General features: G+C 41.9%; 1 protein-coding gene across 1 annotated transcript in view; it reads left to right on the top strand.

Moving 5' to 3' along the window:
• The window catches only part of LOC126100690 (rhomboid-related protein 2-like), a 62,083-nt gene that overhangs the window by 9,129 nt on the left and 32,818 nt on the right, over positions 1-20,136 (top strand). The window contains exon 5 of the mRNA XM_049911306.1: positions 15,263-15,399. Within this exon, the coding sequence (XP_049767263.1) occupies positions 15,263-15,399 (137 nt within the window). The remainder of the gene's footprint in view (positions 1-15,262; positions 15,400-20,136) is intronic.

Below are 20,136 nucleotides of genomic sequence, written 5' to 3'. Positions count from 1 at the left end.
TATTAAAACAATTTGTGATGTGCCACAGTGTTTCTGACAAAATAATGACAAGAGTTATCCCATTTTGAGGGTACAGTATATGCTATTGCTGCATCAAAGAAAAAACAAGCAAGAATTATGAACCTTTTTACAAAATGACGTTTTCTTCTGCGTAGAGGTTTACAATTTCCTTTATATCTTTGTTAAATATGGTACCCACCATATAGCGGAGATGCTGAATCGCGACTCAGCATCTCCGCTATATGGTGAGTAGCAACTTTCCTTCTCTGGTATTGTTATATTCCATCCTGGATTTTCCATTGTTTGATTAAACAATTGAATACATTGTTAAATGTAAGATTTACAAAATAACAATTAGGGAAAAGTCATTAGATGATTTTAGTTACTTGCACCAAAAAGTGGGCCACATATTGCACTACATGTTCTGATATGCAGTTTGGAAGAGTGTACTTAATTTCATATACACTTTCAGTGAGTGTTACAGTACAGCAATTTAAATTGCATTTTAGTTAATTATGAACAAATTACTTTGAATAAGATATTGTTATTGGTGTCTGTGATAGCTCTCAAGGAGAGCTATCATTTTAAATAATCATAATGAATAAATATAGTAGCTTTTCAGAAATATGAAAGGAGAAAATAGTCAAGAATTTGTGGTGCTACATGACTCCACAGTTCATATAACAAAATTTCAAAGTTGAATTACTAACAAATGGCTTACTCCCCTTAGTTGCTAATATAAATCAGGTAACAAATAGTAAACTCGTTTGTACTAATTTTTAAAGGGCAGTTTACTACTACTAATATAAATCAGGTAATGTATTCATGTGAAATTTAATCTGAAGTAGTAAACTCAATTGTACTATTTTTTTTAAAGGGCAGTTTACTACTGGAACTAGGTATAGACATAACAGTATAAAGTCCGGAAAGTTAGAAATTCAATCTAAAATGAGCTCTTCAAAAAATGTTGACATGAGGAAGGAATTTCAGATAGGAATGGGAAGGTAGTCCCATTTGACCACCAATAATTACCTTACCTTTGAAGGCATCACCTACAAAGAAATACGGGGTACAGCAATGGGTACCCGCATGGCACTATCCTCTGCCAACATATTCATTGGCCGTCTAGAGAAATCCTTCCTGACCACCTCAACCTTTGTTACTCATTGTCCTTCACCCACCTATCCCTTTCCCTGCTTCCACTCCAGCCCTACACAGTGTTCTGTTCCACAAACACACCCATAATCTCTGAACTTCTCTTCTTTTCTACTCCCTTCTCCCATCCTCCCCACCCCCTACCACCCAAAATCTAACCTTCTGACTGCAACTAGTTGCCCTGTCCTGTCTGCACTAAGTCTCTTGCTCCAACAAGTAGCACTTCATCCTCCACCCCTACCTTGCTATCCCTCCCCCTCTCCACCCCAACGTCTTCTTTACCCCAACCACCCAGATTGCTTCTCTGATCTTGCAATCTGGCCTTGGCGGCCAGGGACAGGAGTGTGTGTGTTCTGTTTACGCATGTGTGTGTGTGTGTGTGTGTGTGTGTGTGTGTGTGTGTGTGTGTGTGTGTGTGTATACTTGTTTAGCTGTCTTTTTGTTGTTCCTGTCTATGACTCAATTCCACTATATGTTGAGTAGCAATCTATCCTATTCATAATGTTGCACCACATATTAGAGTTTCTTCCTGTTCCATTCACATATGGAGCACAAGAAGAAAGATTGCTTATAAATGCCTCTCCACTCACTCTAATCAGTCAGTTGTGGATGCCTGGTCCCTATGGGAACAATCATAGGAGCTTCGGGATCTTCCTCATGCAGTTACTGGTTCTCAAAACTTTGTAGGTAGCTCTTGCAAGACAGTTGATAGTTATCTTCAAGCGTTTGCCAGTCCTTGTTTTTCAGCATTTCGTGGAAGCTTTCCCATGAAGCAAAAAGCCTGTTACTGCTCGGTCTGGCCTTGGTTGTATATGTTTATATCTACTGTTAGTTGCATTTGACATGGGTCTCTCACACTTGAGCAACCTACTCAAGAGTTTTCTTCTTTGTAGACTCACTGACTATTTTATGACTTTCCTACCACTGAACTTAAGTCTGACACTTATTTCACCTATGACTGATCCTATATGATCATTTCATTACATATCCAAACAAACTGTTTCAACCAGTTATTTTTATGAGTTGACTGATTCCAGTTTTGAGTCATTGATATTGTATTCATAGGATACCATGTTTGAGTGTTTTGTAACATTTTGAACATTTAGAGCAAGTTGCCAACTATAGCACTTTGAAACCTTACAAAGTTCTGATAGAATATTTGCATAGTTTTCTTTTTTCTCTCTTAAGATAGTACTTCATTATAGTGAACTTCAGCACATGCAAAAAAAGACTGAGCTTAGTATTAATATTGCATGCCAGTCCATTAATTTACAGAGCATTGATTGTACACACTAGGATCAGCTACAATTTGATTTTTATTTACTTTATTAAAATAGCTGTGTTACCAATATTTTGATTCGTATGTTCATCTTCTGATGGCTTACATGCTTTTATCAAAACATGTAGAAGGTGGTTTAAAGATTAACTGTCATGAAAAGATGACCAGGAACATACTTCTTAATTGTTCTAACATCATTGGTTGTAATTAACATCATTTACAAATTTAATGTTAGCGGTACTCATCAACACTGTAAAATTCCTTTTCCACCAGATAGTCTTGTATGTTCTTTGAAAAATTTGTGTCATGTATGTTGGCATGCAGTTTCTCGGGCAAACTTCTTAGTAATTTGATACCTGAGACTGGGGTCCTTTTTCAAGCATTGTCAGTCAGTGGGGTATGCTTTGTATGTCATTCTTCCTCCATGTGTTGTGGGTGTGTACACTAGGATTTGTAGTCCACTCTGCACTATCTTTTGTGACATATAGTGTAGTTTTATAGATGTACAAGGAGATAAAAGTTGAGATGCCTAGTCTTTTGAAGCAGTTTCTGCATGTTCAGAAGTCTTTCTTCTTAATATGATTCTGACTTTTTTTTATGTGAACGTCCTTTTTATTTCTTGAATGTTTGAGTTTCCCCACACTATCACTCCATTCTGCGGGTATGGTTTGAAGAGTCCGTGGTGTACTGTGCACAGAAGTTGTTTGTCTGCATACTGTGCTAGCTGCCTCATTATAAATATGGTGGAGCAGAGTGTAGCAAAGCAAAAGCTGAAATACTTAACTCTGTTTTCAAATGGTCCTTTAAAAAGGAAAATACAGGAGAACTATCCCTGTTTATACCTCGTATCTCTGAAAAGATGAGCAGTATGAGAATTAGTGTCTGTCGTGTTGAGAAACAGCTGATAACATTAAAATTGAAAAAAAGCTCCAGCACCCAATGGGATCCATATCAAATTCTATACTGAATTTGCGGCTGAGCTTGCCCCTCTTCTATCTATAATTTACCGTAGATCCCTTGAACAGAAAACCATACCCAGTTCTCAGAAAAAAGCACAGTTCACACCTATGTACAAGAACGGTAGTAGAAGTGATCCACAAAACAACTGCCCAGTATCCTTGACATCAATTTGTTGTAGAATCTTAGTGCATATTCTAAGTTCAAACGTAATAAGGTATCTGGTACAGAATGACTGCCACAAAGCCAACCAGTATGGATTTCAAAAACATCAATTATGTAATATTCAACATGCCCTTTTCTCACATGACAAACTGAAAGCTTTGGATCAAGGCAGTCAGTCAGATGCAATATTTCTTGATTTCCGAAAAGCATTTGACTCAGTGCCACACCTACACTTAGTGTCAAAAGCACATCATATGGAGTATCAAGTGAAATTTGTGACTGGACTGAGAACTTCTTGGTAGGCAGGATGTAGCCTGTTATCTTGGATGGACAGTTGTCGTCAGATGTAGGAGCAGCTACGGGAGTACCCCAGGGAAGTGTGTGTTCACTTCGCAAAATGATAAGACATAATATCAATGTCACTGTTGGAATCGGCCAACTTGTACAAATAGCTGGGTGTCACTTTGTAGGGGCATGAAATGGAATGAACACACAGGTGCAGTCATGGGTAAAGCGGGTGGTAGACTTCAGTTTATTTGTTGAATACTGGAGAAGTGCAATCAGTCTATGAAGGAGATTGTGTAGAAATCACTTGTGTGACCGGTTCTAGAATACTGCGCAAGTGTGTGAGGAGCATATTGAATGTATACATAGAAGAGCAGCATGAATGGTCACAGGTTTGTTTGATTTGTTGGAGAATGTCATAGAGGTATGGAAGAAACTGAACTGGAAAACCATTGAAGGCAGACGTAAACTTTTCCGAGAAAGTCTGTTAACAAAGTTTCAAGAACTGGCTTTAAATGATGACTCTAGAAATATACTAAAGATCCTTACGTATTGCTCACATAGGGATGGGGATATGATTAGAATTATTACTGCATGCCAGAGGCATTCAGTCAGTCATTCTTCTCATTCTCCATATGTGAATGGAACAGAAAGAAACCCTAATAACTAGTTCAATGAGAAATACCCCGTGCCAACTCCTCACAGTGTTTTGCAGAGTGTAGATGTAGATGCAGAAATGAAAACCAATAGGTTTCCCTCGTTACAAGACTGTAAATGGTGATGCGATGTGGTAATAAAATAGAAAAAGAGCCTATGTATTACTAGTAAGTCAAATTCAGAGTGGTATTTCAGATTAAATATGGGACATTAAACAGAGAAAAAGTGGCATATAGAGATTTTCTATGTTAGTAATGTTTTTTAGTTGAACAGTGCTGTTAACAGTACGTACCAAATGTATGTATTTAGGGCCACAGAGTTAATTGAGTAGATGGAAAAGTGTGTGAGTAACTTGCTCTGCAGGTTAGCCAACCAAGGGGCTAACAATTGTTTCGAGGGTGTGTGCATGCGAGGATGGGACCATGATCACTTTCAGTGCTTCTTTCTTTTCTGTGCTGCTATCTTTACCTCAGATCATATGTTTTCTCAGACTTGGTCTGGACGATGGATTCTTTCACAACCAGGCTTGTCTACCAGGACACCAATTATGGATTCAATCACTTTATTTATTTATTTTCTCGAAACTTCACAACATTTGTTTTGTTTAACTCTTGTTTGGCCCCCACAAAGTTGAGCCTTCCATCTTTTCAAAAAAATTTACAGGCATGTGGGCTACGTGGGGCAGGCTGCCCAAAGCCCTCTGTGGTAGTCAGTCCATGTGGTAGGGTGTAAAGTACTTGCACGGTGGTAGCCCCTCCTCTACATAGGATCTCACTGTTGATGTCAGAGCTGTTACCTCTCCATGCATGCCAAGTATTAGGTATCTGTCTTTTCTGGGGCACTGTAATTTTGAAGCAGTGGCATCATGCCAGATGGTCTCTGCTGTGGCTCGGTGGTGCCAATGGGGAGAGTCCTTGGCCAGAGTAGGTGGCCAATGCAATGCTTTAAATGCCAATACTTTGGGTATATTTTCCTCATTGTATGAATAACCCAGTTTGTGGTGCCTGTTTGGTTACGTCATGAAAACTCATCATGTGAGCAATGATAATTCAGTGTCAATTGTGGATTCTGGTGACAGCCTCACTCCCTCCCACATATTTCCAATCACTGAAATTTGCTACCTTAGTATGGAATGGAAAGCCCACAAACTTAGTGTTTCTGATCACCTTTCACATTTTGAAGCCCAGGAAAACTAAGATCAATTATATACTTTCCCAGTGGGTCCAAATTTTGTCACTACCTTGGACAAGGCATTAACAGTTCCTCTTGTACTTAAATACTGCTTCTCTCCATTCATTCGGTGTTGCTCTTTGTTAGGTGTGTAACTAAATTGTGTGCTTCCTCAGCACTGTACCTGGGGACCTCGACTCCCCACATCCTGGCCAACCGGGCATCAACCTCTAGCATCAAATGGTGACAGGGATCCCTTTTGAGTAGCACAGTTACTGATGTTGAAATGGCCATCTTAATTGATATCTTCATCAACAAGTCTCTGCCCTCTGCCTTTTTCATCTTTGGGATTTCAGTGTGCTTGACCACCTGTGGTGGAGTACCCTGTTGTTTTGTAGGGACCTTATGTGTGCCTAACTTCTTTCTGATCCTGATCTTCGTAGGTACCCCAGTTCCCTTTAGTACAGCCCGTCGCAGCTTTTCAGCTGTTGATCTCTTCCTCGAACCCTGTGGCCTCACTGCAATGAGTGCTAAACAGTGGTTTTTGTAACTGTGCAACATCTTAAGCCACATCCTTTGCAGACTGCCCTCGTCACTCTTAAGTGGGCTTCTGGACAGGCTCACTGCCCAGCAAATGCAGTAAGAAGTGTTGTAGGGAGTGTTGCGTCCCCTCGTGTTTACCGTGCACCTCTTCATCCCAGGTGTGGGGCAAGCTCTGGGATCTACTGGGCTGCCTAAGATAAATAACTGTTCTGAGCCTCCTCCTTCATTGTGTTGTTTCTGCTGATGCATGGATTCTTGCTGAACACCTCATGGCCCACTTCCTAGTCCATCACCTGCTACTATTATTCTGGCCTTCTCACTTCAGCCAGTGTTCATGCTATTCAGTGAACATCTTGGAGTTACTACATTGAGTGCTGTGGTGCTAGTAGTGTGCAGTATACCCACACTGGATGAGCTGTAGAAACAACGTACAAATGGGACGTAACACTGTCCTTTATCGCTTTTTTCTGTCTAGATTTGTGAGAATATATTTAGGTGTGATAAAGGAATTACTGTGGATTTGTTTCATTATGAGAAGGTATGTAATTGTATCAGTTTACTATAGGAAACCATCACAATGCCTGCATAAACTTGATATTAGTTTTGTGTTTCACACTCCATTTTTAATTTTGTGCTCTAATTATTTATTTATTACGCTCTTGTCATACATTATGTTAACACAGTAACATCATGTTATAGGTTTCAGTTTACCAATAGCAGTGGCATGTTGCTGTTTATCTCTTTGCACGAGCCAAAGTGTTAAATTGAAAAGAGCTTCATTTTAAAAATTTCCCAGCCAAACTTGTCTCAAGAACAATATATTAAAGCAATATCAAGAACAGATTTCACACCCAATGTAAACTCTAAATTGTATGTTGTGTGTAGGCTTTGTTTTCGAGAGTCCAACTGTCAGTCCAGATTAAAAAATTAAGAAATTGCAGGACGTGTAGTTCCCTCTGTTTCCCCATTTTATTAAACTGACAAAGTTGAACAAGTAAAACAAGAGTGTAGACCTGTTACAAACATTCAGTGAATGTAACATAAAAAATTAAAATGTAAAAGTACTGAGCAAACCCATGGTATAAAAGCCATTACTTCAGGTGTCTCCTTGCATGACTGTCATGACAACAATAATTGTCTTTCTGATCGTTCGTCTGCTCCAAGAAAATGCTTTTTATTCTTGGATCTAATATTTTTAGCTGCAATCAGGATGCAGTTGTTGTGTCTGGGGTGCTTCCCACTGCCTGCTGAGTTAAGGTGGCCCTATACCCTACCTCATCTGCCAGCCGCCTTAGTCATCCCCCTTCCACTCTGTTTTTAATTACATTTAGATTTGGTTATTTTTCTACTGTACCCTATTTTACAAGTTAAGAGTACCCCTTCATGTGGCACTCTGATGAATGCAAGACCTGAGCAATTTCTTTTACTTCATACTAACTGATGGTAAAAGAACAGTTGAACAGGCATTTATGCTTTCTTTGAGAGAGTGAGAATTCTATTCCCATCTTTACAGCAGTGTGACAGTACCAGATTGAGGGCAGAATGGTAGGGGGAGGAACGCCTCCTGTTTCATACTGAGCCATACAGCATAATATTATTGGAGAGCCACAGCTGTTATTCCACACAATACCCTATTATTCAGCATGAACACATAGCATCCCTGCGGCAGGTCTGAATCTTTGACGACTCCTACTTTGACGACCAACCCATATCCTTAGAACCAAGAAATCCTCATATCAGTCACAGCATTCCATGTGAGAACTATGTAGCCCAACATTAATGCTTTTGGATGAACTGTAACTGTTTCAGTATGTTAGATTTTGGGCAATCTTTCACCAATGTGCTTTTCACTGCATGAATGTTCTTAAGAAGGCAACATTTTCTTTATCACTTGTGAAAATTATTATCACGAACACTGGGCTTTAGAATAATAGTGTGTTGCAACATTACAGATAGTGCTGAAAATCATATAAATTTAAATACTGCCATCTACATCATCATTAAAGTGTATCATAGATTTGACATTTTTATTAATGACAGGTTTTAAAGAAATACCAGTCTTTGGAGTAACGTGCCAACAAATACAGTGAACTTCCTGTAGATAGTGTATGAACATAGTGGAAATTTCTGTAGTATGTTGCTATTTACGATGTAAAACTTTGAGGGCAATTGATGGATGTAACTAAAAGTAAATATTGTTAACTGCTGTGACCTATGATGGGGTTTTAAGATGGTGGGGCAGCTGCAGCAGCAGCTGATTCTCAGTAACCAATAATGTAACAATGTCATTGTTATAACCTTTAATCACCAATAATTGCGTGGATATTCAAACACACTCACTAGAAACAATAGCTGGTTACATGATAACAACTCAGTATCTCTCATTTGACTGCCATGCCATGACAGCCGGCCGGCGCCGTTCGTAGCTAGATGGTGCTCCCGCGCTCAGCCGAGTTGCGGAGCGCCTCTATCGCCGTTTGCGTGTACTGTCGTGGCGGCACTGTTAAATGTCGTGGCACTGTCACAACACTTTTCCCCCCTTGAAAAAAAAAAAAAAAAAAACACTCACTTCCTTGGAGACATGGACAGTGCGGAGACATCCATGGCCTCTTGTGTCCCGCAGAGAGACACGAGAGTATGGTCGAAAATGTCCAGGACGGAAGCTTGTGCATAGAATGTGCCTCCTGGACGAGATGATGGGTGGAAACTCTGGAGCAGCATCCATAGGTGTCGTGGACCTGGGGGTGTGCCCCAGCGAGATGGGTCCCGGAGAAGGCGGTGTCGCGACTGGGGCCGGTTTCAGCGTACTCGGAAACGGTAGCGACGTCGGCTGCATCAACATGTACGGTAGATCGGCAGCAGCAACAGGACGGGCTTCTCGGGCTGGTGGAGGCGAAGGATGGGGCGGTGGCACCGGCGTGGCCACCACTCATGGACGCATCTGGTCATAATGGCGAACAACCACGCCGGCGGCCGCACGTATTTCACAAAGCCGGCGGCCGCGAAGAGCCTTGACCACCCCTTGAATCCATTTAGGGCGAGATCCATACTCTCGTGCCCACACGTCGGTGCCCACCGAGTATCTTCCCGCACTAGGGGACACAGCACAAGGGTGAAGCAGGTGCAGTAGAGTGCGCGGTTGGCGGCCATGCAAGAGTTCAGCAGGGCTGCGATCACCCAAAGGCGTGAAGCGATAAGAACTCAGAAATTGCAGCAGAGTGTCATCTGTGGAAAAATCACTAAGGAATTTTTTCATCTGGCTTTTGAAAGTGCGGACAAGGCGCTCGACCTCCCCATTCGATTGCGGATGGAAGGGCAGTGCTGTAACATGATGAATCCCTTGTCCAGTACAAAAATCACGGAAGGCCTGCGAAGAGAACTGAGGGCCATTGTCCGTGACGATTGTGGATGGAAGACCTTCTAGCGCAAAGATTTTGGACAAAGCCAGCGTCATCGCCGCAGTGGTGGGTGACGGACATCGAACAACAAACGGAAACTTCAAGAAGGCGTCAATCAACAGTAGTCAATAAGTACCGAGGGAGGGGCCGGCAAAGTCAGCGTGCACCCGTTCCCATGGCTGCGCTGGATCAGGCCACGGAGAGGGCATTGTACGAGGTGCAGCCAGTTGTTGAGCACACTGACCACACGCAGCAACCATGTGGGCGATGTCCGAATCAATACCGGGCCAATAAACGTGCCTGCGGGCCAGGGACTTAGTCCGAGAAATCCCCCAATGGCCTTCATGCAACAATTTGAGAACATCTTTGCGAAGAGAGGCTGGCACCATGACCCGTGGAGATGCGCCATCCATGGCCAGAAGAACAACACCATCACGAACAGACAGACGAAGGCGCAAGGCATGGAATTGCGAAGGGGATCCGATGCCCGGCCCTTGGTCCTGTCCGGCCAACCCCGTTGAACAAAACCAATCACCTGACGCAGGACCGGGTCCCGCGCAGTAGACGACGTGACCTGCGAACCTGTAAGTGGAAAACCCTCGACCGCACGACGTTCTTCCTCATCAATGTGGAAACAGAGTAGTTCATCACGATCGAAAACCGGGTCGGGGCCCATCGGCAATCGCGACAATGCGTCAGCGTTGGTGTGCTGGGCCGTGGGGCGATAGTGAGTCTCATAGTGAAAACGAGACAAGTATAAGGCCCAACGTTGCAGGCGGTGAGCTGCCTTATCCGGAAGCGACGCCGATGGGCTGAACAGATACACCAGTGGCTTGTGGTCGGTGATGAGGTGAAACTTAGAACCATACAAAAAAACTCTGAACTTTTTTAGAGCATAAATGATAGCGAGCGCCTCCTTTTCGATTTGAGAGTAATGCCGTTGCGCATCCGTGAGGGTCTTGGAAGCATAGGCGATGGGTCATTCCGACCCATCCTCATACCGATGGGCCCCTAGGCCATACTGTGATGCGTCAGTCGCCAGAACCAAGTGCTGACCCGGACAGAATGTGGCAAGACAAGGCGCCGACTGCAAATGAGCCTTCAGGCAGACAAAAACCTGCTCACACTCATCGGACGAACAGAAAGGGACATTTTTGCATAACAGCTGATGCAGAGGATGAGCTACCGCCGCCGCGGATGGAATTAATTTGTGATAATAAGCAATCTTGCCTAGAAACGCCTGAAGTTCTTTGACTGCCGGGGTAGAGCGTTAATGGCCGCAATGTGCTGACGTAGAGGACGTATACCCTCACGGGACAAGTGGAAACCAAGATACACAATGGAGGGTTGGAAGAACTGTGACTTGTCCAGATTGCACTTCAACCCAGCCGAATGCAAAACCCGAAACAGTGAACACAAATTGCGAAGGTGCTCCTCAGTGGAGGCCCCCCTGACAACAATGTCATCCAGATAGTTTATGCAGCCAGGAACGGAAGCCGTGAGCTGTTCCAAAAACAGCTGAAAAATGGCCGGCGCGCTAGCGACGCCAAATGATAACCGCTGGTACTGATACAACCCACAAGGAGTGTTGATGACTAGAAGAAATTCCTTGGAAGAAGCATCCAACGGCAACTGATGGTACGCCTCCGATAAGTCAAGTTTGGAAAAGAACTGGCCCCCAGCGAGCTTGGTAAATAACTCCTCAGGATGGGGGAGAGGATAAGTGTCAATGAGGCTCTGAGCGTTGACGGCGGCTTTAAAATCACCACACAATCGCAGACTCCCATTTGGTTTAGAAACCACCACGATTGGCGATGCCCATTCACTGGAGGTAACTGGAAGGAGAATCCCTGAAGCTGTTAACCTGTCTATCTCAGCCTTGACAGGTGCACGCAACGCCACCGGAATAGGGCATGCCCGGAAAAACTTAGGGCGAGCTGTAGGTTTAAGAGTAATGTGGGCTTCAAAATCCTTGGCACGACCCAGACCAGCAGAGAACATGGACAAAAATTCAGAACACAATCCATCCAGCTGTTGATATGGAATATCCTCAGATATGAGGTGCACATCATCATCAATGGAGAACCCGAACAACTGGAAAGCATCATAACCGAACAGGTTTTCAGTGCCCGCATGATCCACCACATAAAACATGAGGGGCCTAACAACAGACTTGTAGGCAGTGGAAGCATCAAACTGGCCAACAATAGGATTTTCTGTTTATTATAAGTTCTCAGATTTCGCGTAACTGGAGACAAGGGAGGGGAGCCCAAATCCAAATATGTGCGAGAATTAATGAGAGTTACTGCAGAGCCAGTGTCCACTTGCATGCGAATGTCTTTATCCAGAACACGAACAGTAACAAACAACTTATTTGTTTGAGAAAGCACACAGTTAACATCCATGTCTGATGCCTCGTCCTCGTCGACAGGAACTTTAGGGGACTGACACACAGAAGCAATGTGGCCTTTTTTCCTACATGAATTACATGTGGCCCAACGTTTTGGACACGCGGCCCTGTCATGCTGTACGAAACAATGTGGACAAGAAGGAAGTGCGGAACAAACCTGCTTCTGTGGTTGCTGTTGTTGCTGCGAGCGTTGCGGCCCAACGCGACGTTGTTTATGCGAGTGAACTGCCGCCACATCTTCGTTCTCCTGTGAAACAGGCAAATTGTCCATGTCGAAAGTTGACTGTACAGTGCCTACATCACACCACGTGTCTATTTGCGCGCCAGCAGCGTGAGACACTTCAAAGGATTGAGCTATGCTTAGAACTTCCGACGACGACGGGTTTGGCAGTTGTAGGGCACGTTGCCGAACTTCTTTATCAGGAGCAAGCCGTAGAATAGCATCCCTAACCATTGAATCAGCATAAGACTCATGATGAGTATCCGTGACAAACTGACATTTCCTACTCAGACTGTGTAGTTCCGCCGCCCAAGCCCGGTAAGATTGATGGGGCTGTTTACGACACCGGTAGAATGCCACGCGGGCGGCAGCGACGTGGGTGTTTTTGTGGTAATAGTTAGACAATAAGTCACACATTTCTTGGAAGGACAGGGAGGCAGGTTCCCGCAGAGGGGCTAACTGAGATAGCAGCTGATAGATCCGTGGGAAATCCAAGATAGAAATAACGACTTACACATAGGAGCGTCGACAACGCCGAAAGCCAAGTAGTGTTGCCGCAAACGCTTCTCATAATCCTCCCAGTCTTCAGCGGCCTCGTCGTAATGAGGGAATGGAGGCGGAGAAGGGGAAGACAGACGATGAGTAAGAAACGTCGACAACGCCTGAATAGCAGCCGTCAGCTGTGTTTGTTGTTCAATGAACGCTTGCATAAGCTGTTCCATGTCTGCCCCGTCACGAACACACAAATCCACAACACAGTGAAAATATCTGACCTCGTTGCCAAAAAGTGTTATAACCTTTAATCACCAATAATTGCGTGGATATTCAAACACACGCACTTAGAAACAATAGCTGGTTACATACCAACAACTCAGTATCTCTCATTCAACTGCTGTGCCATGACATGCGGCCGGCGCCGTTCGTAGCTAGGTGGCATTCCCACGCTCAGCCAAGTTGCAGAGCGCCTCTATCGCCGTTTGCGTGTACTGTCGTAGCGGCACTGTTAAATGTCGTGGCACTGTCACAACAATCATGATATGCATTCAATCATGGGTACAAATAAGTCTATGTTCATAATGTAAATCAGTAGTTTTCAGAGCATTGCAAATAAAATTATCATATCTTAGTGATATGCTACATATTTGTTTGTCACCTCAGCCAAGATTTAGTACTTCATACTAAATCATTAATAATTATTTCAGCTGAGTGAATGTTGATACACAGCACACATAGAAAGTCATCGAATGGTCATCCAGAAAATGTGAGCAGTTTTCAGTTGTGTAGATGATATCAGTTTGTTTGTCATTGCTGGCCGGCGCGACCGAGCGGTTCTAGGCGCTTCAGTCTGGAACCGCGTGACCGCTACGGTCGCAGGTTCGAATCCTGCCTCGGGCATGGATGTGTGTGATGTCCTTAGGTTAGTTAGGTTTAAGTAGTTCTAAGTTCTAGGGGACTGACGATCTCAGATGTTAAGTCCCATAGTGCTCAGAGCCATTTGAACCACTTGTTTGTCATTGTCTACCCACTCTTACATTGGCCATCTCCAGCTTGAAATGATGATATATTGCCAACATTTGCTCTGTACTGCACATGAGTACCATGTGTCCCACAGAGGTAATCAGCTACTTAGTGCACCCAATTGTTTTCGGACTACAGGTGTTGAAGTTAATTCGAAAACCAAATGTGTTGAATTTTGCAATGAATTAGTTGGCAAGTGTGTGTGTGTGTGTGTGTGTGTGTGTGTGTGTGTGTGTGTGTGTTTCAGAGAGAGAGAGAGAGAGAGAGAGAGAGAGAGTGAGAAATTTCTGTTAACTGATAAAATGATTATAAACTTTTTTGGATGGCTGAAAATAATTTAAATTCATGACTACAATAATCAAACATAATGAACACCCACAGCTTGTATAGGGCATATATTCAACAAGCTTGTGTGTGTGTGTGGGGGGGGGGGGGGGGGGTGGAGGGGAGGAGGAGGACTGGGACTGGAAAATAGGGAAGAGGAGCTGGCAGAAGTGAAGCTGTGGTGGTGAGTCATGAGTTATGCTTTGATAACTTGGTGGGTGTGAGGATTGCATATAAAAGGCATTCTTTCAGATTCGAGTGCCAGCCTGGTACACAGTTTGTCTGTCAGGAAGCTGTAATACTAGGCTAATACTAACATCCATGATACAATCAGTTAAGCAGTTTCAGATTAATAAAATTGTTCTATAAAAGTAAATATTTTGTGATGCTGAGGAATTGTGTGAAGCAAATGCCTGTGTGAAAGTGGGAACTATATCCATCACATGTGGCAAAGTGCATTAAATCTGTCTTGTTTTTATGGACGGACGGACACACACACACACACACACACACACACACACACACGGCATGCGCGCGCATCCCATTTCGCCAAGTCATGTTGGGTGTGGTGTCCACTGCTCATGGTCTAGTGGCTAGCATTGCTGCCTATGGATTACGGGGTCCTGGGTTCGATTCCCGGCCGGGTTGGGGATTTTCTCTGCTGAGGGGACTGAGTGTTTATATTGTCCTCATCATTTCATCATAATCATCATGTGTGACAGTGGCTAGATTGGGCTGTGTAAAATATTGGACTGTATAAAAACTGGGACTTTGTACAGGTGCTGATGAGCTCGCAGTTGAGTGCCCCACAAACCAAACATCAATTCCATGTTAGGTGTGGCATCGGCATCTTAGTGCAAATGTATGTCCTGTGGTAATTTTCATTTGGTCATAGAAATTGCTCTTTCTTGTTGTTTGTTTCATAGTATTCAGTATATAGAAGTCTTTTTGTTGATGTCCAAAGATTTCAGTTGTTTTCAGAAATACAAGTGATGGAGGTGTATATGCGTAGGGAAAAAAACAATTTCTGGGAGATCAAATAAAATAAGTAGATACTCTTTTTTTCTCTTCTTTCTTTTTTTCTTTATCTCTTTACCCTAAGAAACGGCACACATTAGTAGGAGAGATGTTGAATATGAAGACTTTCCTACACAGTAATTTTATGTTTTATCTGTCTTCAGGTGATTACATTCCTGTTTGATGTTGTTACTATGGGAACAACAGCAGCAGACGGTCCTGCTGCAGTGGCACTTATGTATGATCCACATAAACGATACGAAGCCTGGCGCTACCTGACTTACATGTTTGTTCATGTTCGGTAAGTATTCCCAGAAGTAATAGTTACCCTAGTACTTCTTTTTCAGTTCCATTTTTAACATTTAGTGCTATTTAGTTATTTGCTAGCTTCAGTACTTGTATTGCTATGCTTTTTAGAATATAGGGCCATTACAAATGATTTAAGTAGTTTTGTGTATGTATCCTAATTGTGTTTTTGGACAGTACATTAAGCTTTGCAGTCATCCAGAGAAACTCTGTTTCTTTTCACAAATGCTCATTTCTGTCCCCTAATTGCCAATTTTGCAAATATGACACTCAACCAATGACCCTCCCCTCTCCCATGTCCGGCCTGCACGCACACACAGTCACGTGGGACGAAGTTTAGTTAATGTGAAGAATGTGACAATAATTGTTGAACTCTTACTTCCAGCATAAGACTGATGCATCAGTATTTTAGTGCAGAGTTTCAGATCTCATGAATGTAGGCAGAAGAGGGATGGAATCCATCCTGTTGATAGATGAAGTTTGTAATGTCTGCCCGCCTCTATCTCCAGCAGTAGTCAATTGTAGCAGCTTGCCTGGGTACCCATGTCATGTAATCTTTTCCATTAAGAAACTGGCACTGTAAACTTTAAGCTGTGATGCTTGTAGATAGAAGTTTGTGCAGATAAGAGAAATGGAATTCACATCTCCAAGTCACTTCTTCACATCCACAACTCTTTTATTTGCATTGAAAGATATTAAAGTCACCAGCAAAGTCTAAATATTTCACATTTATTTTGCACTCAGAATTTCTGGTGTTTATTCTTTTGATTCTGTATTTGTAAGAGTTTGGTAGATGTGTTCTCTGGTCTTTCTGTCCACTTTGAGCTCTTTTGGAGTGTCAGAACACTGTCTGTTGAGTCATAGATCATCTTAAAGATCACAAGGGTGGCAATTGTGCGAGGACATTGGAAGATCTTAAATATTCTCTTCAGATCCCACATCTGTTGTGTGTTCAGTTGACCTTTCCTGAGACCTGCTCCTAACTTTCACATCTCAGTGGCAGTGCTACCTTCAGCACAAGTGTTTTTGTTTTTAAGTGATCTGATATTTGCTGTTTCCAGTATTGTTCGAGGTTCTGAAACTGGATTTGTTAAGTGTTTTCAATGCGCAGTCTTCCTTTTGGTGATTCACAGTTGAGTATATGTAGGAAGTGGTTAGCCAGTATTGTGCAGTTCTCTTTGATATTCATCTCTAATGTGCCATTTACTCGGTGGAAACATATTGTTCATGGCTGGAAATGAGATGGGTTTGAAGGTTTTGTAAAAACATATCTTTATTTTTTAATTTTTAAAGCCACGTAGGCTACTTGATTTTAAATAAAAATTCATCTGTGGAATAGATGATGTTGACAAAAGAAAGGATTTTTGACTAAATTTAAAATTACTTTAACATCTTTCAGACTTTTGTGTCATTGTGCAAGTAATTAATCGGTTTTTTGTGGCCATTTGTTGAACTACTTACTTCTGGTGGTATTCCATCCACTCAAAAACTCTATGGAAAAATTGCTAAGAATGTTTTTCGTTACTTTCTCTCAATTGGATTAGTTATAAAACTTGTATCCTTCGCAAAAAGTTCTAATCTGCATCATATATTTAAAGTGGTTGGTTATTCACATATATTAGGAATGGGACAGGACCTAAAATTGATGCTTGTGGATTTCCCTTTGTAATTTCTCCCCAGTCACTAAAATTGTCTCACTCCCGCATTGTAACAGTTATTCAGTGTAAATGTTTTTGTTCTTTTGTTAAGTGTGATTCAAAACATTTGTTTTTACAGTGATAAATTCTATTAGTCTTGATGTTGGACAGATTACAGATTGAGTAGGCATTTAATATTTGGTTGGTAAACATAGAAATTGAATTCAATCATACAGTCGTTACAGATTCCCGATTGTGATGCACAAAGTAAATTGCTTCTATTTTATTTTGACACTACTCTATAATATCTTCTCTTATATTTTGGTAAAAGCAGCTTGCAAATTATCGGTCACACCATAGTCTTTCAGTTTGTGATAGTATCTTGTGCACTGACTGATTGTCCTTTGTCTCATTTCACTGTATGTCATGTAGTTTTATTTGTTACCTTTATTATTAATTTATGTAATGATGTATACATTCTTGGAAAGTAATACACTACATTTGGTAGAGTAGAAATAATACAGGATATTTACTTTTTAAAGCCTTTATACAAATTTCCATTTTCTTTTATGTGATATTTTAATCACTTTAGTTGTGTGGCTGACGCCATTCTTTCTTTTTTTGTTTAATGGACACCCCCCCCCCCCCCCCCCCCCGCCCGCTTTTTTTTAGGAGAGCTACTTCAAAATACCTGGAGTCAAAATACTTTGAATTTCACATTAGTACCTAATATACACCTATTTTATCTAATCCCTAAAACACTGTATCCTGAAATCATTAATATATTTGCATTATGCGATATGTATAATAACTGTGTGGTTCTACATTGTTCTTTTCACTAGTTGTATGCTGTGGTCAGATAGTGCATCAACAATAGGTGAATCCCTAATTATGCAGCCTGAGTGCTGTGTATGTAAATGTTCTCAATCAGGTTTCTGCTGCATATATCTTGGAAAGTTAACTACTGAATGCAAATTGCGACATCAAAATAATATTTACAGCCAATTTTCCTGACAGCATCTCTTGAGAAATTCGTATTGATCTCAATAAGCTGTACACCATATAAATACCTGAGATTTTTGTAATGGATCTCTCTGGACTGTAATAATTATGAGAGAAGTATACTAAAGTGACAGCTCACAAACTCGTGCTCTGATCCTCCCATAAACTGTTTGTTTCAATATTTTTGACTTCATGTTTAACTTGTAATACCACTGATCTGCATTGCTTTGATCAGAATTTAAAGTGGAAGCTTTTAAAAATAGTAATTTAATTAAGCAGAAAATAACATTTAGTCACTATGAAAACCAGTGTAATAATACAGTTAATGACCATGTTAAACCTAAACACCAAAACATCCAACAGTGACTGGCTTAGGTATTTCTTTGCCCTCACCAATTCAGAATCAAATACAGTCAAGTTTAGTTATAGGCAACAGTAACTGTTATATGTGATAGTGGGTGGAATTAATAATAGTCAATAATTTTGCAACTCAGTGAATAGTTTTAAAAGTGTCAAAACCAAAATTAGTAAAATATTATCAAATCCCATGTTCTTCAATTCCAAACAGGCCATTACCAAATTTATTTGGCTGTCAGCAAGTGCTGGTTGTTATTGTGATCGACAGCGTCTGTTGTGAAAACAGTTCTCCTCCTCCAGCACACAAACAAGTGGAGAGAAGTGTCTGGTCTTTGCATGATCCAACTATTGGGTGGTATTCTGACCCAACCTGGTAATTTTCAAAGGCGAGTGTTTAACACATTTTCAGTTCGAATTTATTAAAACTTTCTTGAGACTGAGAAGCTTTTATTCACGAATCGGCATGGTTTTAGAAAGCATCACTTGGGCGAAACTCAGGTTGCCCTTTTATCACATGACACACTGCGAACTATGAATGAACGGCGACAGGCAGATTCCAATTTCTAAATTTCTGGAAAGCATTTGACACAGTGCCCCATTGCAGGCTGTTAATGAAGGAATAAGTTCATAGATATGTGAGTGGCATGAAGACTTCTTAAGTAATAGAACGCAGTATGTTGTCTTCAACAGTGAGTGTTCATCAGAGACGAGGGCATCCTCGGGAGTGCCCAGAGAAAGTGTTGATAGGACCACTGTTGTTCTCTGTATACATAACGGATTTGGCAGTGGGGTGCACAGCAATCTGCACTTGTTTGCTGATGGTGCTGTAGTGTGTGGTAAGGTGTTGAAGTTGACTGGCTGTAGGAAGATACAAGACGACTTGGACAAAATTCCTAGTTGGTGTGATGAATGTCAGCTAGTTGTGAATGTGGAAAGATGTAAGTTAATGCAGATGAGTAGGAAGAACAAACTTGTAGTGTTTGGATAGAATATTACTAGTGTCCTGCATAACACAGTCAAGTTGTGTGAACATCTGGGCGTAACGTTGCAGAGTAATGTGGAATGGAATGGGCATGTGACAATTGTGGTAGGGAAGGCTAATAGTCAATTTCGACTTACTGGGAGAATTTTAAGAAAGAATGGTTCACCTGTAAAGGAGACCACATATAGTACACTGGTGCGACCTATTCTTGAATACTGCTCGAATGTTTGGGATCAATATCGGGTTGTATTGAAGAAAGACATGGAAGCAGTTCAGAGGCAGGCTGCTAGATTTGTTACTAGTAGGTTTGAACAACACGTGTTACGGAAATGCTTCTGGAGCCCAAATGGGACTCCCTGGAGGTAAGGCAAAGTTCTTTTTTGAGAAAGACTATTAAGAAAATTTTAAGATCCAGCATTTGAAGCTGACTGCAGAAAGATTCTACTGCCACCAACTTACATTGCATGCAAGCACCACAAAGATAAGATACAAGAAATAAGGACTCGTACAGAGGCATGTAGACAGTTGTTTTTCCTCTCACTCTATTCGCAAGTGGAACAGGAAACGGAATGACCAGTAGTGGTATAGAGTACAACCCCCCCCCCCCCTCCCCCCACCTCCCCCTGTGGGTCTGGGCGTTAGAATAGCCCCGAGGTATTCCTGCCTGTTGTAAGAGGCCTTTATGTGATGGTCCCCTGTAGGATTTAATCTCCATTTTTCAAAATTTACTCGAAGAATGAGCCAATTGAGGAAG

This window comes from Schistocerca cancellata, chromosome 9 (genome assembly GCF_023864275.1).
Source record: "Schistocerca cancellata isolate TAMUIC-IGC-003103 chromosome 9, iqSchCanc2.1, whole genome shotgun sequence".
NCBI lineage: Eukaryota > Metazoa > Arthropoda > Insecta > Orthoptera > Acrididae > Schistocerca > Schistocerca cancellata.
Note: the sequence above shows the minus strand (reverse complement) of the source record. Positions and strands in the feature narration are given on the sequence as shown.